This window comes from Scylla paramamosain, chromosome 24 (assembly GCF_035594125.1).
Source record: "Scylla paramamosain isolate STU-SP2022 chromosome 24, ASM3559412v1, whole genome shotgun sequence".
NCBI lineage: Eukaryota > Metazoa > Arthropoda > Malacostraca > Decapoda > Portunidae > Scylla > Scylla paramamosain.
The window spans coordinates 13848717-13875100 of NC_087174.1; the positions used below are offsets into that span (position 1 = coordinate 13848717).

At 39.5% G+C, this 26384-nt stretch overlaps 1 protein-coding gene and 1 long non-coding RNA gene across 2 annotated transcripts in view; one reads left to right on the forward strand and one right to left on the reverse strand.

Annotated features, from left to right (window-relative positions):
- Window positions 1-1696: 1696 nt before the first annotated feature.
- LOC135112789 (uncharacterized) lies at window positions 1697-4419 on the reverse strand. The gene is made up of 2 exons (XR_010274561.1): window positions 3648-4419; window positions 1697-3525 (listed from the first exon to the last, which is right to left on the reverse strand). It is a non-coding gene; the product is annotated as an uncharacterized LOC135112789 (long non-coding RNA).
- A 5608-nt stretch (window positions 4420-10027) lies between these two features.
- LOC135112784 (acyl-coenzyme A synthetase ACSM3, mitochondrial-like) overlaps window positions 10028-26384 on the forward strand; it is a 39923-nt gene continuing 23566 nt past the window's right edge. The window contains exons 1-7 of the mRNA XM_064027594.1: window positions 10028-10046; window positions 10177-10244; window positions 10522-10649; window positions 10975-11161; window positions 13486-13660; window positions 13764-13946; window positions 25252-25375. Coding sequence (XP_063883664.1) covers window positions 10193-10244; window positions 10522-10649; window positions 10975-11161; window positions 13486-13660; window positions 13764-13946; window positions 25252-25375 — 849 coding nt within the window. The 5' untranslated portion in view covers window positions 10028-10046; window positions 10177-10192. The remainder of the gene's footprint in view (window positions 10047-10176; window positions 10245-10521; window positions 10650-10974; window positions 11162-13485; window positions 13661-13763; window positions 13947-25251; window positions 25376-26384) is intronic.

Genomic DNA, 26384 nt, shown 5'->3' on the forward strand with positions numbered 1-26384 from the left:
CTTCTCTCTGTAACTTCATCTCAAGTTTCCTTTCTGACCGTTCTATTGCTGCTGTGGTAGACGGTCACTGTTCTTCTCCTAAATCTATTAACAGTGGTGTTCCTCAGGGTTCTGTCCTGTCACCCACTCTCTTCTTATTATTCATTAATGATCTTCTAAACCAAACTTCTTGTCCTATCCACTCCTACGCTGATGATACCACCCTGCACTTTTCCACGTCTTTTCATAGATGTCCAACCCTTCAGGAGGTAAACATATCACGCAGGGAAGCCACAGAACGCCTGACTTCTGATCTTTCTAAAATTTCTGATTGGGGCAGAGCAAACTTGGTATTGTTCAATACCTCAAAAACTCAATTCCTCCATCTATCAACTCGACACAACCTTCCAGACAACTATCCCCTATTCTTCAATGACACTCAACTGTTCCCCTCTTCTACACTGAACATCCTCGGTCTGTCCTTTACTTATAATCTGAACTGGAAACTTCACATCTCATCTCTAGCTAAAACAGCTTCTATGAAGTTATGTGTTCTGAGACGTCTCCGCCAGTTTTTCTCACCCCCCCAGCTGCTAACTCTGTACAAGGGCCTTATCCGTCCATGTATGGAGTATGCTTCACATGTCGGGGGGGGTTCCACTCATACTGCTCTTCTAGACAGGGTGGAATCAAAAGCTTTTCGTCTCATCAACTCCTCTCCTCTAACTGACTGTCTTCAGCCTCTCTCTCATGCCGCAATGTTGCATATCTAGCTGTTTTCTACTGCTATTTTCATGCTAACTGCTCTTCTGATCTTGCTAACTGCATGCCTCCCCTCCTTCCGCGGCCTCGCTGCACAAGACTTTCTTCTTTCTCTCACCCCTATTCTGTCCACCTCTCTAACGCAAGAGTTAACCAGTATTCTCAATCATTCATCCCTTTCTCTGGTAAACTCTGGAACTCCCTGCCTGCTTCTGTATTTCCACCTTCCTACGACTTGAATTCCTTCAAGAGGGAGGTTTCAAGACACTTATCCACCAATTTTTGACCACTGCTTTGACCCTTTTATGGGACTGGCATTTCAGTGGGCAATTTTTTTATTAGATTTTTGTTGCCCTTGGCCAGTATCCTTCCTATATATATATAAAAAAAAAAAAAAATAACAAAGATAGATAGTAGTCTGTTATTCATGGTGTCTAGAGATAGATATTGTAGTTTAAATTGCAAGTCAATATAATTTAGATGCTAATTAAATTTCTTGTAGTTAGTAGCCAGGAATGTTTTAAGTATTGGAGACCAACTGTCTCAATGCCCTTTGAAAAAAAAAATACTGGAGTATTACTGGGCAGTGACCACAGTTACGTAGGGGCTTCCTACGCTTACGTCCCCTATTTACTGCCATTTTCAGTTGTAAGAATAAGATCTAGTATGTTACCTGAACTAGGTTATGTGGGTGTTTTCACCCACTGGTGCAAACCCAGAGACAAAACTGTCCAAGAAAGATTGGTGAAGAGGAGGATATTTCCTGGTGAGGATTGTAATGGATTGCCAAATGAAGAAAGGTAGGTTCAAATCACCTAGGTTAATTACTTTTTCAGCTGGCCAGAAGTTTAGGAGAAAGTTCAAGAGTGCAAGGTTGTCATTTTCAGTGTTAAATGGGGTACGATAGACTACAGCTATATATAGGCTGAGATCAAGTAGATGGATAACACAGACATTATCACAATGTTAACTTTTATAAAAATAAAAAAAAAAATTATGTACAGACTCCATGTTTGTTGGTGTTTCCTTTCGTGTTGGTCCTACATATTTTGAGGGTATTAATTTGAACAAAGGAGTCTGGGATTTCAGGTAAGACCAAGGATTCAACAACACAAAAGATATCCAGTTCATTTGCTGCTATGAAGTCAGAGATTAACTGTATCTTATATTCATAACACTATTCACATTACAAAGTCCAGCTCTTACATTATTGTATTTCAGAGTTGCCCCTGAGGACTGCACGTTCATTGATTTAAATTTCCAGTTATTGTTTATGGGGTGTGGAGTGGTGAAAAAGAACACACTGAGATGGTTTGGTTATACTGAGAGGGCGACCAAGAGTTAGTAAACTTGAAGGTTCTAATACTACAACTACTACTACTACTACTACTACTACTACTACTACTACTACTACTACTACTACTAATAATAATAATAATAAAAAGTCCACTTGGAAGGGGAAGGATGACGGTGATGGTGGTGGAGGTAAGAGCCGGGTGATGGTATTACGTTACTACTCGGTCGTCTATTTTTTCTTTATACCACTCCTCTGTTGTTCACTTGAGTGAAAGGCTGCTGAACACTGGATTGGAAAGAGAAAGCGTGGTGTTACAATGAATACTTGCAAATTAATGAAAATATTACATAAGATAAATTCGGCCGGGTCTACGCATCTCTCTCTCTCAAGGGCTACTCTGCCAATATCGCAAAGGATTATGAAGTCAGGACAGACAAAACCATGTCCCTCACTTCCCTCACATCCTTCACTCCGGGAATCTGCAATGTGACACCCACCACGTCTCCTGCTCAGAGAAAGAAAAGATTAATGAAGTGTGAGGGACATAACGGTGACAGTAAATTCCTCAGGGCCAATAAAAAGGATAGGACAAGAAATAACCCAGCAAACACAGACATATTGGATTTCTACTGGATCATTGTTATTTTCCGTTGAAAGCAATTAGCCATCCAATGTTAGCAAATTTACCTTCCTATATTGGACCAGTGTGGTTTAATTTTCCGTTTGCACACTGGGCTCTTAACGGGTACACATCAGAACCATTGCTGGCCAATGTGTCATCCGGTACTGTTCAAGTGTTCATTATAAACATGCATTCGCTCAATACTGGTATAAATAAACCTTAATACCACTGTAGTTTTAACATTCTATTTCTGTTTACTTCCTATGCTAGTAATCCATTGTCATTCCAGTGTTCACTACATTGGTAGGTGTAATAGTAACATACTATTGCAGTCACAATGGTAGCTTTCCTCCTCACAAGGGAGCCCATGATTATTGAGGGAAACAATTTATTATGATTGTTAACAAAACAGTGCATTTCAAATTATGATATCCTATGAAACAATTGTTCCCTCAAGGGGCTGACAAACCTAATTGGGGGAGTTAATTGGTCCAAAATGTAATGTGTTGGTTGAATAAATTAAATAATGAAGATATTAGCAAACTCTATAAAAAGTGTGACATACAAAATACTCACGGTCAGCACGTAGGATAGGTAAAAAAATGAGATTCAAGCTTGATAAAATGAGAGAGAGAGAGAGAGAGAGAGAGAGAGAGAGAGAGAGAGAGAGAGAGAGTGTGTGTGAGATGGGGGGGGGGGGATTTGTGCTTAAATAGTATGGAGCTTTACAAGATTTAACAGATACTTATGAGGTATATTGTTACCGCCAGCAGGCGGCGAAAGTTGATTCAGACCCACACGATGACACGAATCATTTATTGTATCCGATTGAATCTGGTTGGATCCGCTTGAATTCGGTCAAAACCTGAAGACATACATTAATGATCATAGACAATATTCTATATGAATAATTTGTGTAATACAGGTATGATTCTGCACGTTACTTATAGGATAATGTATTCTTACACAGACAGTTGTTATACTTACGTGTTTGGGTCTTGGGGTAATCATTAAGTAACGTGCACGCCCTTTCTGACAAGTGCTCCAGATAGGTCGGTCTCTGCACCGACACACGCCCTCTCTGCACGAGTGTCCTCAGCAAAGTGTCTCTATCGTCCTCAGTTACTGCCTGGGTTCCTACCCTGTCCATCGTTATCCATTAGCGACAGCGATAAGGCCAGCCTCATCTTAGCCTCATGTCATAACAAGCATCCTTCATCTTCTTACATCAACACTACCTCAACACCGACCGTACAAGAAATTCGCTGACTTATGCCTCGTCTTGGTCCTCGCCTTGACCTCCAGGTCCTTTCCTTCCTCATTGACAAACTCGCTTGCACAACAACTTCTTTCACCCGCTTGGCGGTAACACATATAATTAGTAGGTAGTGGAAATAAATAAGATTCTCTCTCTCTCTCTTTCTCTCTCTCTCTCTCTCTCTCTTAATAATTAGAGGGAAAAGTAATTATTGATCTTTTTTGGTAAGGTTTCTAAGGCTCCACAAACTCCGTTTTGCAATACCATAGGTTATTTATATTAGTCAAATTTATAATGCAGCGAGTGAATGAATTAGCTAGCTAGCATGTTTTCGTTTTTTATAGCGCAATAATTAAGACAAGGGCATAATAAGGAACCTAAGGAAATCGTTTTGTGAAGTTCCACAAATTCTAATATTGGCGCTTTGCAGTACATTAAGACTTTACTTACATACTTCATACTAATTAAATATTATAGTGCATTAAGTAAACTAATTAGTATGTGCAATACATTTTAAGTGCAGGGAAATGAAGATCGATGATCTACCTAATTTGGTTTCCAAGATTCCTCAAATTCCAAAATTGGCTTACATATTTTCTTTCTTTCTTTATTTATTTATTATTATTATTATTATTATTATTATTATTATTATTATTTTATTATTATTATTATTATTTTACTATTATTTTTTTTATTTATTTATTTATTTATTTTTTTTTTGCATTAATCACATATGTAATGGAAAAAATGAAATACCATGTTCCTTCCCTCCCTCCCGTTCATTCACCCCGTGGCCGAGGCCCTAAAATGTAGCGAGCGGCAGCCAAGGAAGCCGACAGCAGATCATAAGGCAGTGGTGTTCCGCGCGCTAGTAAACTGGCGTAGAGCAGCCAGGGAGGGAGGGGCTGCTCTGCTGGGAGGACTAGTTGACCAGTTGTATACTTACGTAGTAAGGTAGTTGGATACTTCATTTTTTTTTTTTTTCATACTTTTCATATTTAGTATTTTATTTTTATTGAGTAAATAAATGATATCTAGTCGGGTTTTATATCTTGATCTTTACTTTTTTTTATCTGAATTGTAATCGTTTTCAGCTTTTGTAGATTTAATTTGTCTTAATTGTTTTGGTAATTGCATTTTATGCACGACAGGCAGACAGACAGAATGAAATATGGGAGGCTAATTCAATTTTCAATAGCATTTCTTATTTTTATAATGTATGCTATATTTATTTTCTCATTTTCCTTCTTGTATTGGTTAACCAGTTCATTTCACCAACCTCGTCATCTTATTCATTGTAGTGATTGGTTTGCTGTAGATTATGTGTTTCCTAAAGGTCCATGCTTCTCCGTCTCTGTGATTGGGTTTAAGCATTCTATTTACTATGTATTCTGTATTTTACCGTGTTAATTTGCATTTAAGACGAGTTTTGTATCGAGCCACTACATATAAAGGCTCCCCCTCCCATCTCTCTCTCTCTCTCTCTGTATGTGTGTATGACTATTGGTGGTAATACCAATAGTCATACACACATACAGAGAGAGAGAGAGAGAGAGAGAGTGAGTGGTGCAGTGGGGAAAGATGTGGCAGGTTAACTTCGCTCCTGAGAAGCAGCAGGCGATGGTCATTTCGCGTTCCCCAGGTGCCTCACACGCAGTCTCGGGACAGCTGCGTTTTGGAGGCAAGAACCTGCCACTCCAGGATTACATCAAGATCCTGGGCGTGTCTGTGGACCGCGGCCTACGCTTCGATCACCACATCGCTGTCGTCGCCCGCCAGACCTCTCTCCGAGTCTCTGCCCTGCGCAGGATGGCGAACACCCTCGACCCACGGGGCATCCTCACGCTATACAGGGCACAGATACGTCCATGTATGGAGCACGGTGCCCTGTCCTGGATGTCGAGTGCCGCCACCCATATGCAGAGACTGGATGCTGTGCAGCGGTGAGCCCTGCGCTTGGTGGCCAACAGCACCAACCACCAGTAACGTCACTGGAGCACCGCCGGGACGTGTCGGCACTAGTGGTGTGCCACAAAACTCAGGTGCAGAGGGTACCCCACCTTGATCTCCTGAGGCCACACACACACACACAGTGCAGAGGTGCACCAGAGCTGCGGCTAGTAGTGACGAGCTAGTGAAGGTGCCTCGATCTCGCTCTAGCCAACACCAGCGCACCTACACAGCCAGGACTTCGCGGCTGTGGAACATGTTGACGGTGGCCACGCCCCAGGTGCAGGACATGTCCACACACCAGCTGAAGCTGGCAGCCCACAGCTGGCGTAGCACGCACCTGTCCCCACTGGCGCTTTAAACTTTAGTCTTACATCAATATATTTCATTATTGTGTTATTATCTTTATATTAAGTATGTATAGTGTTTTTCCGTGTAAATAGTACTATCATAGGCTTTTTAAATAATTCCATACTCAACGTGAAATTTTAAGCCTTTCTGTAAATATTTGTTTAAATGAGAGAGAGAGAGAGAGAGAGAGAGAGAGAGAGAGAGAGAGAGAGAGAGAGAGAGAGAGAGAGAGAGAGAGAGAGAGAGAGGTATATGTTAATGAGTGTTAAAAAAAAAAAAAGAAAGTAATAGCTTTCTGAAGTTTGGGTAGAGTATTGACAGGTGAGGTAGAAGTGAACCTCGCTTAATATGTATAGTGCAGCTATTGCATAAAAAAAAAAAAAATACTGCTACTGTACCAATATTACCTCCACCCCCCACCATAACACCGCCGCCACCACCACTACTAGTCCACCAGTGCAACTCCAGTCGATGTAGTGGCAGTGGTGGCGGCGGTGCCTGCCTTCGCTTTTTCTTTGTATAGTTTCTTACTGTGTCCTCTTAGAGTTGCTTGTGGTAGCACAGAATCTGTTATGTCAATCTTTTCTTTTTCTTCAACACATTTGTACATCATGATCAGGTCACATCATTCTTGTCTCTCCTATAGTGTTGGGAGCTTCAGTCTGTTTTCTTCTTAGCTAAGATCTGTCAAATATGGTACTCATTGTAGCTGCTCCTTGCACTTTATCTGTCCAACATGTGTGTGTGTGTGTGTGTGTGTGTGTGTGTATATATATATATATATATATATATATATATATATATATATATATATATATATATATATATATATATATATATATATACACACATATATATAGGATACTAAATTTTAGAGCTCCGCCGATGAAGAGGCGGAGCCGGATATGCACTTCTTATAAAATGTGATTGCGGATAAGTTTGTGAATGTTAATATATGAACACCTGGGGATGTAGATGTGGTTGCGGAATTCTTTTACCTCCATATCCACGGTTGCGGATGCGGATTATCTTTACACATGACAGTAATACAAAGTGCATCGTATCTGCCACACAAATTTAAGCTACAAAGAGGGGAGTAAGAGAGAAGAGGAAAAATAATAAATCAATACGTAAACAAAAATAAATAAATAGAAAAAAAATATAATAAAATAAGCAAAAATTATATATTTCAAGAATGTAGATGCATGTAACTGGGGGACTGGAGAGTATAGGGGCAAGATGGAGGAAATAGAAGTGGGAATTAATGAGGTGGATGGAAGAACAAAAATGAGTAATGGACTGGAAAAGGGAATGCTTATCCCCAGTAATTCCTCTCTCCCTCTAATTCTTCACTTATTCCTCACCCTTCCTGCTAATGTTTATCCTCTCTACTTTCTCCCCTTACTCCCATTCTCCTCCTTTAACCTTCCTCCACTTCCTGCCCCATATACTCTGCTTCCCCCTCCTCCACAATGCATCCCTTCCTCCTCCTGTTATTTTCATCTCCCTTCCTCTTTTTTGTCTCAGACCTCCCTCCCTGTCATCTCCCCTCTATTAGTCCACGGGACAAGGGAGTGAGTGATACCTCGCTCTCCCCCCACCCCCATCACTCATTCCATAGCATTTATTCTCCACACTTCCTCTCTCTGAGTAGATATACTCCTTTATATACAGTGCCTATGTGCATATATATATATATATATATATATATATATATATATATATATATATATATATATATATATATATATATATATATATATATATATATACCCCTGTGTGTGTGTGTGTGTGTGTGTGTGTGTGTGTGTGTGTATATATATATATATATATATATATATATATATATATATATATATATATATATATATATATATATATATATATATATATATATATATATATATATATATATATATATATATATATATATATATATATTGTTATCGCCACTTTCTTGGGGCGATCAGTGCAGGATAATGAGACCCGTTTCACGCGGACTCGATGTATTGATTGAATCGGTCAAAACCTGGGAACACGAGCAAATTCTCATAAAGACAAATATATAATGGTAACTTAAGTCTCAGCCTTATGGAATAGGATCATAAATTGTGCTACTGTACGCTCTTGCATAAAACAGGACATATATGTTACACTGAGTATGTTGTAGTCAAGACACTCACGTGTTGGCGGATCATTTAACCCCTGTGGACTGGAAATCACTCTCAATGCGAGACGCTCGTTCATGACGTCTGCTCCCCTCTACAGTATACTTGCTTCTTCCCCAGTGCTACCGCCGAGCAGGTGAAAGACCGCCGAGCAGAAAGAAAGTTGTTGTTGAGCATGTGTATGCTAAATAATATGATTTGTGTTATAAGAGTTGAAGTGAACTAGTATATGAAGCATGGGTAACACTAAGGAAACTAAGTCATTAGAGCAGAGATTATGGAAACTGAATTCATTATAGTTAATCACAGTAGTGAAGATGTGTGAGAGGAACTAGCTGTGGAGAGCTTAGCTGCAGAGAGGTAGTGAGAGTTGTGTTTACGTGGTCAAGTTGATGACATGGCGCGAAGGGTAGATAAGACACCGAGGGATCTCTGTAGAGGAATGAATCACCCAGGAACTATTGCTGACCTAAGGGTAAGACGGGCAGGCGTGAGGTGCCGAGGGCCAGCAGGAACGAAGCCCGGAGAGACAGATTCCTTTGTACCGCCACCGAGTTAGGGGTGACTACTCTAGGAAAGACCGGAGCTCTACAATACAGACGCAGGTGTTGCTTGGTGACAGGCCTCCTTAAGACCCCAAACACATGAGTGCCACATCTGTATTACGATGTGTTGATTGTCCTAATTAGCATAATCCATAATTAGGGATACGTTATGTTGATACAGTATGTAATAGTTTGTAGTGCTACGAACGTCTTATGTTTATTATGTATGTCTTCAGGTTTGACCGAATGCAATAAACGATTCGCGTCACCGTGTGGGTCTAAAATCCTTTAGCTGCCTCCGGGCTGCTACACCCAGGCCAGGGCAGAGTTGGGTGTTCCCTACATATGTTTCTTGTGTGGAGTCTTTGAAGTCCCTATCTGACCTCCATTAACCCGGCCGAGGCTAAATTTATCAGGTCAGCAAAATAACTTCTCCCCACCCCATCCACTACCATCCTCAGTGTTTTCTCTCTCTCTCTCTCTAGCAGTAATATATATATATATATATATATATATATATATATATATATATATATATATATATATATATATATATATATATATATATATATATATATATATATATATATATATATATATATATATATATATATATATAACAGCTATCATTGTTTATATTGTGAGGAATTAACTTGATCATTCATGACAGCAATAACCTATCAGGCGGGTTGTCATTAACTATTACGGCCATTATAATCACTGAATCAGCTGGACGCCAACATGGAACGTACAATACTTCTCGTTGAGCTTCCTTTCATCATTGCATATAGTAATGTACGATTAATTCGATCTGCTCTATAACCAACTTGTCACTAGTTACGTAATACATTGCTTGTCTGGGCTCATCACAAAACTGGCTCATTCTCCGCACTTTTCACACGCTCATATAAATGCGCACTGCATGCATGTTATCACCAAGCGCTCGTTTCCCTAGTGACCTTCCTTTAGCAGGCTGGCACAGTGGCACTTTCCCTCACTGCCGGGAAAAAGTGTTGTACATGGTTACATGTTTTTTATTTTTAAAACGCGTCTTGTTACTGGACAGTAGGACAGGCTATATGTGGCTCATTCTCCTAACATCATTATTCTGAAGGTGTGCGTAGCATTCAAAAGTTACTTTTATAATTATTGTTCATGAGCTCATAAAGCTAACAGTTCTTATATTTATGTAGCGCGAGTTGCAGTTACACTAGTTTGGTCTTTCATTATACAATGCATTGAAGATACCGTGTGCTTCCCATGGCCTTCCTGCGCAGCGCGAGGAACCTGTTTAGGTGTCCTCTTCACAAAGGTATGCCCTGATATTATTTGGACGAGGAGCAATGTTCCTTTAGTGTGTGAATTGAACAGACAGAACACAAATCCATCATTGTGATCAACAAGTAAATGTACCATTCAATGAACTACCAGTACAAGTGCTGTGGAATTTTATTTTTCGCAGGAAAAAAAAAATATAGTTCTAAAAGTAATGAGAAAAAAGACATACCAAATGTGGCATATTATGTTATTTCTTTTGATCAAAGTTTTTAGCGATATACAACTAAAAAGTGAAGAAAATGTCTTTTCAGGTTGTCATTCAACTGCTACAAGAAGTGTCACCTATGAATCTTTCAAATCTGAAATTGAACAGCAAATGACACCTAAAGAGTATTTCAATTTTGCAAGAGATATTGTTGCACCATGGGCAGCCACAAAGGTACTGGCACTATTACTACTTCTGATGGTATGATGGTGATATCCAGAGTAATGATGCTACTGCTGTTTATATATATATATATATATATATATATATATATATATATATATATATATATATATATATATATATATATTACATACTGTCTGTCATAAATCAAAACACTGATGTTGGCAGCATTATGCCAGTATGAAGCTGTGATGACTCACTGTGGAATTCCTTAAAAGAAATTATTGAAATTCTAAATAGTATTTGTGTGCAAAACTGCACTTGCTTAATTATAATTTATGATAAAATTATGGACAAATATCCCTTCTTTCCTCAGCCTGGCCACCCAGCTTTGTTTTTCACAGATGGACAGAAGGAAACTATTGTGAGTTATAGTGACCTTCTCCTTCAAGCCAAGACACTAGCCACTGCCCTCAGGGACCCCCAGCCCCCAAAGTGTGCCCTGGTGCTGCTGCCCAAGGTGCCGGCCTGGTGGGTGGTGAATGTTGCCGGCTCTTGGTGTGGTAAGTTAGCATGACTGAGTTTACATGTTATCCTGATGCAATAACCATTGACCAAGTATCACTTGAAACTTCAGTGGAAGCATATCCTTTTAGTTGTAAAGTAAGTGCTGCTACATTCTGTGGAATTGTATGAAAGATACATTTTGAAGATACAGTGTGCAATTTGCTTTTGTCATGCAGCAGGCATAACTAATTTTGTTCTCTATTACATGATTTTATCAGTCTTCTACTAAAAGATACTATAGGTAAAACATAACTTAGACATGAGATACTCAGGTATGAAACAAAAATAGGTAACAAGCCAGTGCATCCTCTCCACTCCGTGTACAACCACTCACACTACATTAATGTGTTTGGTTATGATGCAAAGTTGCTGAGAATTATAAAGATACTGAAGGACTATAAGGAGCTACTGCAAGATTTGGATAAAATTTATGCTCAGAGTCTAAAGTGGAAACTTGAATTTAATTCTAAGAAATGTCATGTGATGAAGATAGGAAAAAATACAAGGAGACCAACATGGAATTACAATACAATAATGAAAAGTAATAAAGAAAAGGATTTGGGATTGATTGTCCAGGACACACTGTTACCAGAGAAGCATATAAGAGGAAATTTTGGCTCCACATATAGGATGTTAAGTAACATTAGAGTGGCTTTTACCTACATGGACATGGACATGATGAAAAAAATAATTACAACTATGATAAGCCCCAAGTTAGAGTACACAGCAGTTGTGTGGTCTCCACACAGGAAGAAGAATACTGTATAAGAAAACTGGAAAGAATAGAGAGTGCAGCAACGAAGATGGTACCAGAATTGAAGGAAAAGACTTATGAAGAGTGAAAAAAAAAAAATAATAATAATAATAACATTGAAAGAGAAAACAGAAAAAGGGAGACTTGATAACAGTGTACAAATTAATAAACTATATGGAAAAGGTAGACAGACAAGTTTTGGAGATGCATATGGTTGAGGGGACAAGATGTACAAGAGGACATACAAAAATGTCTCAGTAACATTAAGAAATATCGTTTTCTGTACTGAAGCACTGATCTCTGTAATAGTTTAAGTGAGGAGGTGGTTACAGCTGCTAGTGTGAGTAAATTTAAAGAGAAATTGGATGACTGCAGATATGGAGACAGGACAAATGAGTTTTAGCTCAGACCATGTACTAGGTAAATAAATTAACCTCCCAATCCTTTGACTATTATAAGAAGCACATCCAAATCATATGGGCATGGATTTTTTTTAACTGTATGGTGAAATACAAACAAATGAATCCTATAGCCTTATGAATGAATTATTTCTTAACATTGATCCATATATATTAATCTTCTTTTAACTTCCTCCTGTGTCTCAGCAACTAAGACTGCAGCTCCCATGAATCTCCTTTCCTGCACTCCTCTGTGGCTTCCCCCGTCACTACAGTAAACAAGAGCATGCATCCCCATTCCAATCTCAAAAGCATCTTGATGTTCCTCCAGCATTTCTCATCCTTGATCTTCACCTGTCATATAGTTGGACACCTAAGACCACATATTAAACCTTATGTTTTTCTACAGAATACACAAGTAATTCAGTCACACAAATATGAAATAAACACATTTTTATGAAATTTAGATTGGATGCACTCAAAAAACCACATAACCAAAAAAAATACCTTTCAGAATGGAGATATTATTTAAGATGAAATTAATGCAGTTCACATATTATTGTGGCAAAGTTGATGAAAGTTTTCAAATAACTTAAAAGACTATGTCAGAGATTAAGTCAGGCCAAGGGTTCCATTTGGAGGCCAAACAAATACTTGTGAATCATTTTCACTCAGTATATAATGTATTCATATTTATGAGATATCTGCTATTGCAGTGCAGATTTTCCAGTTTTGTCATTTACTGCACTGGATTCAGGAGGTGATGGGATTAGAGCAGCAGTCAATAATATGAAGAGAGAAGCAGATCAAAGTAAGGGAAAGTCTTCAAAGTGAGGGTGTATGTACTACAAAATACCTACAGAAGTGAAGGCTTCAACATAAGACATAATGTTTGTTTACCACCACTGTGATTCTACTACATGAGCCATTAGCGACTAAAATAATACTTACTATGTAAATTAGTGGCTACATTATTTTGATTACTATTTCTTGTATTGTGATATGCATTATCAGTGAAATACTAGGGCAAAACAGCAATCTTACTAGTACCTAAAATAGAAAGATGGCTGTTGGCCATACTACCTTCAGTCTGCCCCAGATAATGCACTTAATACCCCTTGAAATACTTCTAGTCATGGGTAGCATTGTATGAAGCTAATGTTTCCAGGCACCATTGTGTCTTGTGGCACCACCATGCTCACACCAAGGGATGTTGCTCATCGCCTGTCTAAATGTGAGGCAGACTGCATCATATGTACCCCAGAGTTGGCTGCCTCCCTGGATGAAATCACAAAATCTGTGCCACTACGGATCATTGTTTCTGACAATCAAGAGGATATTCGGTAAGTCCACAGAAGGGATACAAAGAATCAAAGATTTAGTTGTGCAATTTGTATCTGACTGGAAATAAAGCAGTTCAAAAAGTTTTACAGTTCAACTTTGCAGTGCTGGGTGGATATGCTATAATGAGCTGCTGGAGTCATGCCGTGGACGTTCAGCCCAGCCATGTGTAGCCACCAGAGCTGATGACATTGCCCAACTGTTCTTCACATCAGGCACAACAGGCAAACCAAAGATGGTGCCTCACACACAAGCCACCTACGGCATTGGTCACATTGGAACAATGAGGTACCTTTTACGTGATATTGAAGCACAACTATAAAGAAAAGGTGCAACAGTTAATCAATTACAATATCATACATTACATCCAACAATTTGATTTTAGCAAGGACTTGCTTTTTGGTGTTGCCCAAGTGCAGGCAGGTCCCATTACAGGAGCATTCATTACATGAGAAACTGATGATACCAGTTCAGTAAACTAGGAACAAAAATGCTTACATGAGCAAAGGAAATCCGGTGATATAAGGTGAGATGCATTAACACCCAGAGCAAATTCAAAGCACATGCCTTGCTGTGTTCTTCTACTGACACATCTGGGCTGTGTGGCAATGTACAATCATTCACATACACAGAGATGAGTTTGTTGACAAACACAGGCAAATACATGGTCACTGTCTCTACAACCCAGGTATACAGTCCCCATGTGACTGGTTATTACATGTATATCTTTCTTACCACTGGATAACAGAAATGTATTCAGTAATAATGATATCTTAGTTGCACTAGTTATTGCAGTTTTGCTTGATGAAAACTATCTTTGAGGAGGTCATAGAACACAAGCCTTTTTTCCCATCAGTTATGTTTCCTTACATGAATATTGGCTGTAGGAGCAAATGTTAAGGAAAGTATCATTGGGACCTGCCTGTATTTACTTTCCTAATATTTACAAAAGGAATAAAAGTTAGATTAGCCATGAAAGACACAGAGATGTACTGTATTCTAAGCTAATCACCTATAGCCACCCTGTTGGTACTGTATTCTAAGCTAATCACCTATAGCCACCCTGCTGTGTGCTTAGCTGTGTGTGTGTCACTCCACTAATTCCACTCCACTAACAAGTGGTTGATGCCAGAAAGTACTGTCTTCTCATCTGCAAAGTGTCCCTTTTCTTAATACCTTCCTCTTTCTTCATAACTCATGAAGTGTTTGTCATAGCAATACAAAATTGGATGAATAATTAACAAATTTTTAGAAAAAAAAAAAAAATGGTTTATGCCCAAGAATCTAGGGGAACACTCCTATATCTCCCATAATAAACTTACTTTATCATCATCATCATAATCTCAAATCTGTTCTTTTTAATAAGCAGGGTGGGCCAGTGATAAATAGTAAAGCATGCCAGACATACACATTAGGAATTAAGGTGCATGCATGTGCACCAACACACACACACACACACACACACACACACACACACACACACACACACACACAGTGGGTTCAAGATAACATCAGATTTAGAAACAATAATGAACCATCAAGACTAGACCTACCATTTACAAAGAAACCTGAGACTGTGGATGAAAATAATTATAAACAGCCCACTGGAGAAAGTTATCATATATTATTGGAACTAGAACTAAAGGAAGATATGAACACTGGAAGGAAAGGGAAACATAAAGAGGGAGACTAATATATAGTGAAAGAGACTTTAGTGGACTCAGAAAGTACTTCCAGGAGACAGATTGGGATGGGTTTTATATGGAAGAAGCAGGTGTGTAAGAAAAATGGAGGATTGTGATAAAAATTTATAATAAAGGAGTGGATAAATATGTACTAAAATTAGAATATAGAAAGGCAAATATAAAAAAGTGGTTTAACAGAAGGTGTGGCGAGGCAAAGGAAAGAAGAAATATAGCATGGAATAGATGGAGAAAAAGGAAACATCCAAGGAAGTGGTAAGAACATACTAATGCAAGGAATGAGTTTGTACAAATACGCAGAGAAGAGAAATTATAAAAACATAACTGGTAAGTGTAAAGACCACCCAAAACTCTTCTATAAATACATGAATGGAAAACTGAAAAACAAACATGAAATAGAGAAACTGTCTGGATAATACAGTACGATGAAGACCAAGAAATGGCCGAGGTCGTGAATGAGCACTTTCAAGCCATTTTTACCAAAGAGACCGGCTGCAACAATGAAGATGAGGAAACACAAAGGTTACCTCCTATGACTAGAAATAGAAGTCACATGAAACTAATGAGGCACCTAGATGTAATAAAATCACATGGACCAGATGGAATTGCCAATTGGATATTAAAGAAATGGAGGAGGCAGCAGGCACCTACTGAAATGATAATTACACTCAGTGAGGTCAAGTACCTAATAACACACACACCACTCAAAATTCAAAATTATCAGGGCAACTCCTACACCAACCTCGGAGTTCCCATCTGGGGAGGGGACCATACATGTCCCCAGGTTTGACTGTTTTTTTTTCTGGTATTGATCCTAAGTGTCTTGACACCTCCCTCAACTTTCTCTTCATTAACTTCTGCAATATTTGCTGTCTTAGATCTAATTTTCAATCTGTAGAACACCATCTCTCCTCTATTAAACCTCATCTTTTCCTCACTGAAACAGGAGTCTGAGGCAACTGACAGTAGCCCTTTTCTGTTATCTCCTACTTTCTCTATCCTCATTTTCAATCCAAAGCTAGATGTGATTGTGCACAACGACTTAACCTGCTCTCATGCCCACGCTCTTGAATCTTCCAAGTTTTTCACCATCTGGCTACAACTACAGAGTCACTCTCATACTAAATTTATCTGTGCTGTATACCTCTCACCTAATTCCTCTGACTATAAGGAATTCTTTGACAACTTAACTTCCAGAGTGGAGCAGATTCTGACTCTTTCCTTTTGTGGAGATCTCCATTCTTGGAGACTTCAGTGTTCACCACCAGCTTTGAATTTCCTCTCCCTTCACTGACCAACCTGGTGAACTAGCCTTCAACTTTGCTATCCTCCATGACCTAGAGCAATTGGTGCAACACCCTACTCATATTCTTGACCGTCTTGGAGATACACCCAACATTCTTGAACTTTTCCTAACCTCTAATCCTTCTGCTTATGCAATTAATCTCTCTTCTCCATTGGACTCCTCCAATCACAATCTTATATCTGTATCTTGTCCTATCGCTCCAATCCTCCTCAGGATACCCTAAGTGGAGGTGCCTCTGGTGTTTTGCCTCTGCTAGTTGGGGGGGACTTGAGGTATTTTGCTGATTTTTCTCAGAATTATTCCTGCTTCCGTGACAGAAACTTGTCTCTGTGTGCGAGCACATAACAGAGGTGATAGTGTCAGGCATGGAGGCATACATTCTTCACTCTTTTTCTTGACCTAAACTTTCCAAACCTTGGTTTAACACAGCCTATTCTTGTGCTTATACACGATAGAGAGGAGGCCCACAAAAAGTACTTAAGCCTTCCATCACCAGAATCACATGCACTTTATATTTCTGCCCAGAAACATGCCAAGTCTGTTTTTCAACTAGCCAAAAGCTCCTTCATTAATAGAAAGTGTCAAAATCTTTCAAGATCTAATTCCCCTTGTGACTTCTGGCATCTAGCCAAAAACATCTCTTCTTCTACTTCCCTCCTTTATTTCAATCAGATGGCATCACTGCTATCACATCTATCTCTAAAGCTGAACTCTTCACTCAAACCTTTGCTAAAAGCCCTACCTTGGATGATTCAGGGCTTGTTCCTCCCTCTCCTCCACCCTCTGACTACTTCATGTTGCCTATTAAAATTCTTTGTAATGATGCTTTCTATGCTCTCGCTGGCCTAAACCCTCAGAAGGCTTATGGACCTGATGAGGTCCCTCCTATTGTTCTACAAAACTGCACCTCTGTGCTTGCACCTTACATAGTCAAACTCTTTCAACTCTATCTGTCAACATCTACCTTTCCTTTTTGCTGGAAGTTTGCCTACAACCAGCCTGTTCCTAAAAAGTGTGACCATTCTAATCCCACAAACTACCATCCTATTGCTTTAATTTCCTGCCTATCTAAAGTTTTTAATCTATCCTCAACAGAAAGATTCTTAAACACCTATCACTTCACAACCTTCTATCTGATTGCCAGTATGGGTTCCGTCAAGGCTGCTCTACTGGTGATCTGGCTTTCCTTACAGAGTCTTGGTCATCCTCTTTTAGAGATTTTGGTGAAACTTTTGCTGTTGCCTTGGGCATATCAAAAGCTTTTGATAGAATCTGGCACAGAGCTTTGATTTCCAAACTACCCTCCTACAGCTTCTATCCTTCTCTATGTAACTTCATTCCAAGTTTCCTTTCTGACTGTTCTATTGCTGCTGTGGTAGACAGTCACTGTTCTCCTCCTAAATCTATTAACATTGGTGTTCCTTAGGGTTCTGTGGAACACCAATGTTTCTTCTTGAAGAGAAATGTTTCAAGACACTTATAATTCAATTTTTAACTACTGTTTCAGACCCTATTTGGAGACTGGCATCTCAGTGTATTTTTTTTTTTTTTGCCCTTGGCCGGTCTCTCTTACAGAGAGAGAGAGAGAGAGAGAGAGAGAGAGAGAGAGAGAGAGAGAGAGAGAGAGAGAGAGAGAGAGAGAGAGAGAGAGAGAGAGAGAGAGAGAGAGAGAGAGAGAGAGAGAGAGAGAGAGAGAGAGAGAGAGAGAGAGAGAGAGAGAGAGAGAGAGAGAGAGAGAGAGAGAGAGAGAGAGAGAGAGAGAGAGAGAGAGAGAGAGAGAGAGCAGACAAGGTATGTAATATAATAAAGTGCTCTCTTAATGAAGAAAAAATACCAGGAGTCTAGAAGAAAGCTAACATCATGCTAGTATATAAAGGAAGTAATAAAGGAGACCCAATGAATTACAGGCCAGTATCGCTAACAAGCGTCAGAGCCAAAATCTGTGACAAAGTTATAAAGGATAGATATATAAAACATCTGGAGGAAAACAATACATTAAGCCTGAGAGTTTGGCTTTAGACAAGGGAGATTGTGCACCACAAATCTAATATGATTTTACTCAAGATTAATAAACATAATTCAAGAAAGAAATGGATGGACTGACTGTGTTTTCTTGGATCTGAAGAAAGCTTTTAATAAGGTCCCACACAGAAAATTGATAAGAAAATTGAAAACCATAGTAAGGATACAAGGAAAACTATTAGACTGGATGGAAGACATTTTAACGATAGAACAATGAGTGAAAATAAGTGACAGGAGTTCCACTTGGAAAAAAGCTATTAGCGTAGTTCCACAAGGATCTGTGTTGGCTCCAATTATGTTTGCTGTATATATAAACGATATGGATGAGGATATAGATAGTTATATAAGTTTCTTTGCTGATGATGCAAAACTACTGAGAAAAGTAAGTGTAGAAAATGACCAAAATATTGCAACAAGATCCTGACAAACTTTGGGAATGGACCCAAAAATGGGAAATGGATTTTAACCTGAAAGAGTGCAGTATAATGGAGTTTGGAAAGAATAAAAACAGGATAACAGGGCAATACAAGCTTGGGGAAAAGGAAGTAAGGAAAGCAATATTCATAAAGGACTTAGGAGTACTCATTACAGACATGTCACCAGATAAACAAATAAATTAGATTGTTGGTGAAACCTACAACTTACTGAGAAACATTAGAGTGGCATTTACATATATAGATGAGGAAAATATTAGTCACCCTGATAATACCAACATTAAAATATGCAGCAGTACTGTGATCACCCAGTAAAAAAAAAAAAAAAAAAAAAAAAAAAAGTGTGAACAAATGGAATGAACTCAGTGAAGAGATTGTCAATGCTGTAACTGTCCATGCTTTTAATTAAAAGACCAAACTGGATAGACATTGAGATGAGATGCTATGAGATTACTCCCCTCCTGTAAACCACAACTTGGTAAATACAACTAAGTAAATACACACACACACACACACACACACACACACACACACACACACACACACACACACACACACACACACACACACACACACACACACACACACACACACACACACACACACACACACAGACAGAAAGGCAAGGAATGAATATAGTATAATAAGAAGAGGAGAAGAAACTTTGAAAGTAATATAGTTAGAAAATGCAAGGAAGAACCCAAACTCTTCTACAGATACATAAATGGGAAAATGAAACAAAAGGATGGCATAAACAAGTTAAAAAGGGAAAGAACTTATGAAAATACTGAGGAGATGGGTGAACTAATAAGAGTCTAATAATCTTTGTTTACAAAGGAAACTGAATTTGTGGCACTGAAAGTGTATCACAGAATGAGGGAATCAAGAAACTGCTGAAAGACCTGAATGTTTGAAAAGTTATAGGACCAGATCAAGTAAATGGATGGATATTAAAAGAATACAAAGAACAAATGGAAGGACCCTCATGAGATATAACTGACAGCTCGTTGAAAGAAGAAAAAGTACCAAGGGAATGGAATAGAGCTAACATAGTGCCAACATACAAAGAGGAAAATAAAGCAGAAATATGAAATTTTACACTGGTATCACAAGAAATGTAAGCAAGCTTTATGAAATAGTAATTAAAGACAGATGCATGGAATATCTATAAGATGAAAAGATAATTACAGAAAAGCAATTTGGATTCAGAAAAAGGAGATCCTGTGTCACAGATCTAGTGAGCTTCCAAACAAGAGGAGGCAGTAAGACACCTGCCGAAGCGATAATTACTCCCAGTGAGGTCTAAAGCACTGTTCAGGAGGTGCTGTGAACTTATCATTAAACCCAGCTGTGACCTCACTGAACATTTCCCTTTGTGTCTCACAACACAAGGGGGCAGTCACAGCCTGCCATCTAAAGACAACTCTCTTCCTCCACACAAAACTAGAAGCACCTAATAACACACACACCCTTCACTCAAAAATTTTAAAATCATCATGGCGACTCCTACACCAGCCTCGGAGTCCCCATCTGGGGAGGGGACCATAAATGTCCCCAGGTCGGACTGCCTTTCTGTCGACGACCCTAAGTGTCTTGACACCCCCCTCAACTTTTTCTTCATTAACTTCTGCAACATTCGCGGTCTAAGATCTAATTTTCAATCTGTAGAACACCACCTCTCCTCTTCTAAACCTCATCTTCTTTTCCTCACTGAAACTCAGGTGTCTGAGGCAACTGACAGTAGCCCCTTTTCTGTTCCCTCCTACTTTCTCTATCCTCATTTTCGATTCAAAGCTGGATGCTGCGTTTATGTGCGCAATGACTTAACCTGCTCTCGTGCCCACGCTCTTGAATCTTCCAAGTTTTCCACCATCTGGCTATGACTACAGAGTCACTCTTATACTAAATTTATCTGTGCTGTATACCTCTCACCTAACTCCTCTGACTATAAGAAATTCTTTGACTACTTAACTTCCAAAGTGGAGCACATTCTGACCCTCTTCCCTTTTGCAGAGATCTCCATTCTTGGAGACTTCAATGTTCACCACCAGCTTTGGCTTTCCTCTCCCTTCACTGACCATCCTGGTGAACTAGCCTACAACTTTGCTAACCTCCATGACCTAGAGCAATTGGTGCAACACCCTACTCGTATTCCTGACCGTCTTGGAGATACGCCCAACATTCTTGACCTTTTCCTGACCTCTAATCCTTCTGCTTATGCTGTCACCCTTTCTTCTCCGTTGGGCTCCTCCGATCACAATCTCATATCTTTATCTTGTCCTATCACTCCAATCCCTCCTCAGGATCCCCCTAAGCGAAGGTGCCTCTGGCATTTTGCCTCTGCTAGTTGGGGGGGGACCTGAGGAGGTATTTTGCTAATTTTCCTTGAAATGACTACTGCTTCCGTGTCAGAGACCCGTCTTTGTGTGCTGAGCACATAACAGAGGTGATAGTGTCTGGCATGGAGGCGTACATTCCTCACTCTTTTTCTCATCCTAAACCTTCTAAACCTTGGTTTAACACAGCTTGTTCTTGTGCTATACATGATAGAGAGGTGGCCCACAAAAGGTACTTAAGCCTTCCATCACCAGAATCTCATGCACTTTATATTTCTGCCCGGAACCATGCCAAGTCTGTTCTCCAACTAGCCAAAAACTCCTTCATTAACAGAAAATGTCAAAACCTTTCAAGATCTAACTCCCCTCGTGATTTCTGGCATCTAGCCAAAAATATCTCAAATAACTTTGCTTCTTCTTCTTTCCCTCCTCTATTTCAACCAGATGGCACCACTGCTATCACATCTATTTCTAAAGCTGAACTCTTTGCTCAAACCTTTGCTAAAAACTCTACCTTGGATGATTCTGGGCTTGTTCCTCCCTCTCCTCCACCCTCTGACTACTTCATGCCACCTATTAAAATTCTTCGCAATGATGTTTTCCATGCCCTCGCTGGCCTAAACCCTCGAAAGGCTTATGGACCTGATGGGGTCCCTCCTATTGTTCTCCGAAACTGTGCCCCCGTGCTTGCACCTTGCCTAGTCAAACTCTTTCAGCTCTGTCTGTCAACATCTACCTTTCCTTCTTGCTGGAAGTTTGCCTACATTCAACCTGTTCCTAAAAAGGGTGACCGTTCTAATGCCTCAAACTACCGTCTTATTGCTTTAATTTCCTGCCTATCTAAAGTTTTTGAATCTATCCTCAACAGGAAGATTCTTAAACATCTATCACTTCACAACCTTCTATCTGATCGCCAGTATGGGTTCCGTCAAGGCCGCTCTACTGGTGATCTTCTGGCTTTCCTTACTGAGTCTTGGTCATCCTCTTTTAGAGATTTTGGTGAAACTTTTGCTGTTGCCTTGGACATATCAAAAGCTTTTGATAGAGTCTGGCACAAAGCTTTGATTTCCAAACTACCCTCCTACGGTTTCTAGCCTTCTCTCTGTAACTTCATCTCAAGTTTCCTTTCTGACCGTTCTATTGGTGCTGTGGTAGATGGTCACTGTTCTTCTCCTAAATCTATTAACAGTGGTGTTCCTCAGGGTTCTGTCCTGTCACCCACTCTCTTCTTATTATTCATTAATGATCTTCTAAACCAAACTTCTTGTCCTATCCACTCCTACGCTGATGATACCACCCTGCACTTTTCCACGTCTTTTCATAGACGTCCAACCCTTCAGGAGGTAAACATATCACGCAGGGAAGCCACAGAACGCCTGACTTCTGATCTTTCTAAAATTTCTGATTGGGGCAGAGCAAACTTGGTATTGTTCAATGCCTCAAAAACTCAATTCCTCCATCTATCAACTCGACACAACCTTCCAGACAACTATCCCCTCTTCTTCAATGACACTCAACTGTCCCCCTCTTCTACACTGAACATCCTCGGTCTGTCCTTTACTTATAATCTGAACTGGAAACTTCACATCTCATCTCTAGCTAAAACAGCTTCTATGAAGTTAGGTGTTCTGAGACATCTCCGCCAGTTTTTCTCACCCCCCCAGCTGCTAACTCTGTACAAGGGCCTTATCCATCCATGTATGGAGTATGCTTCACATGTCTGGGGGGGTTCCACTCATACTGCTCTTCTAGACAGGGTGGAATCAAAAGCTTTTCGTCTCATCAACTCCTCTCCTCTAACTGACTGTCTTCACCCTCTCTCTCACTGCCGCAGTGTTGCATATCTAGCTGTCTTCTACCGCTATTTTCATGCTAACTGCTCTTCTGATCTTGCTAACTGCATGCCTCCCCTCCTTCCGCGGCCTCGCTGCACAAGACTTTCTTCTTTCTCTCACCCCTATTCTGTCCACCTCTCTAACGCAAGAGTTAACCAGTATTCTCAGTCATTCATCCCTTTCTCTGGTAAACTCTGGAACTCCCTGCCTGCTTCTGTATTTCCACCTTCCTATGACTTGAATTCCTTCAAGAGGGAGGTTTCAAGACACTTATCCATCAATTTTTGACCACTGCTTTGATCCTTTTATGGGACTGGCATTTCAGTGGGCATTTTTTTTATTAGATTTTTGTTGCCCTTGGCCAGTGTCCTTCCTACATAAAAAAGAAAAAAAAAAAAAAAGATGGTGTGCAAGAGAGGGATGGATGAGTTGATGTGGTATACCTGGATCTTAAAAAAAAAACATTCGATAAAGTTCCCCACAAAAGCCTTATGTGGAAGCTAGAGAATGGAGGAGGACTAAAGGGAGCAACACTGAGATGGATGGAATATTATTTACAAGGGAGGGAAATGAGAACAGTAATCAGACACTAATTCAAGTTGGCGCCAAGTGACAAGTAGGGTACTGCAATGATCTGTGTTAGGACCTATTAAGTTTCAAATATATATAAATGAAATGACAGAGGATCTAAATAGTTATATAAACCTGTTTGTTGAACATGAAAAAATAATGAAAATAATAAAGGATGAAAATGACTGCAAGGAGTTACTAAAGGATATTGACAAGATACATGCATGGAGCTAAAGATGGAAACTATAATTTAATGCCAGAAAATGCCATGTGTTGGAGATAGGAAAAAGTAAAAAGAGACCTTCATGGAATTACAAAATGGGTGGAGAAATAATAATGGAAAGTAATGAAGAAAAAGACCTGGGAGTAATGATTCAGGACACAGTATCACCTGAAAGTCACACAAACGGGATATTCAGCTCTACATACAGCTTGTTAACAAACATTAGGGTGGTGTTTAACTATTTAGATAAAGAAATGATGAAGAAAATTGTAACAAGCATGATACGTTCCAAACTAGAATAGGCAGCAGTAGTTCAGGCTCCACATAGAAAAAAAAAGATATACAGAAAATGGTAAGAATACAGAGGATAGTGACAAAGATGGTACCAGAATTGAAAGACTTAAGCTATGAAGGAAGACTTGAAGAGATGGGATCACCAACACTACAAGAGAGAAGAGAAAGAGGAGACCTGATAACAATGTACAGATTAGTAAATATAAAAAGAATAGACAGAAATTACTTGGTACCACAGATGAAGGAGGGAGAGAGACAGATAAGGGGGCATGAGAAGAAAATAAAGAAAAGTGAATGTTCAAGTGACATCAAGAAATGCAGCTTCCTGTATAGAACTATTGAAATCTGGAATGATTTGAAGGAAGAGAAACTGGATAAATATGGTTATGGAGACAGGACATAATGAGCTTTGGCTCATGCCCTGTGCAATATAACAAGGTAAACACACACACACACACACACACACACACACACACACACACACACACACACACACACACACACACACACACCTGTTTTGTGTGATTACCATGCTTGGCTCAACTTAGAAGGGCTGATTTTGAGTTCCAGGTGCAGTGAAGCAGATGGGTGAGCCTCTTACTGTGTAGCCCCTGTTCACCCTGCAGCAAGCAGGTACAGGATGTAAGCCAAGGGGTTGTGGCCTCACTGTCTCAGTGTGTGGCATGAGAATGGTCTCAGTCCTACCCAAAGATTAGTCACTATGAGCTCTAAGCTCTTTCTGTTGGGGAACAACTGGCTGGATGAACATCAGACAACTATAAGTGAATTACATGCACACACACACAAATACATACATACCAGTCATAGCCATATTTTCAAAATACTAATAACTTGAAAATAAAAATCCAGGTACTGGCTTGATCCGAGAGAAGAGGACATGATATGGAATATTTCTGACACTGGCTGGGCAAAGGCAGCTTGGAGCAGCTTATATATCCCTTTGATGGCTGGAGCAACAGCATTTATTCATCAGGTGAGCACACAGGCATAGATCCAGTTCTTTTGTGGGGACAAGGAAATTTTTGCCAAAATCTTAGTATTTATACAGGGTGTAACATAAGTTCCTACAGATATTGCTAGAGGTGAAAGTATAGGTTATTATAATTTCTATGCACATGTGCATTTTGAGGCATTGTTTACTCATGTTATGAAATTCAAGTGTGGCCAGGCAACATATATAACGGATGGGCTGGGCAGGTAACCATGGCAGAGAAACACTATGTCCACACACTCCCCACATTACTTTAAGTAACTGCACAGTACAGTATAAATGTATTCGCTGTTGCTGCCTCGGTGGAAAACTGCACGTGACTGAATAGTTATCACCTGATTTTCTGCTAGCCTTGCTCTTTCTCATTCCCAGCCCGGGCAGGCAATGCATGGTGTCATGTAGGCTATTATTTTATTTGTCATTTATTATATCCATACTGTCATTGTGTTATGTTTACTGATAAATCACTTGTCTGTTGTCACCACTCATCTCATTGTGGTATACTGTAAAGCTCCAAAACTTGTAGAAATCATTACTGAATAATTCACAATTTTACCAATGGACATTCAAGTCTGCATGTCCTGCCATGGTTACCCGCCCAGCTGGCTGTTGTGTCTGTCGCCAGGCCACACACTTGAATTCCAAAATGTATATATGCATAGAACATTTTTGACTTAGATTAATCTGTACTTTTACCTATAGCAATATCCGCAGAAACTCATGTTACACCCTGTATATAGCAAGTAATGTAATAATGTCTATACAAATAATATTTTTCTCTCAAATAATCAGTTGTCATTAATGTATAAACTTCAGCAAAATTAAAATATGTGTGTGTGTGTGTGTGTGTGTGTGTGTGTGTGTGTGTGTGTGTGTGTGTGTGTGTGTGTGTGTGTGTGTGTGTGTGTGTGTATTTACCTAGTCGTGCTGTCCTGTCTCCATATCTATAAGCATCCAGCTTAACTTCAAATTCATGAATATTTGTTGCTTG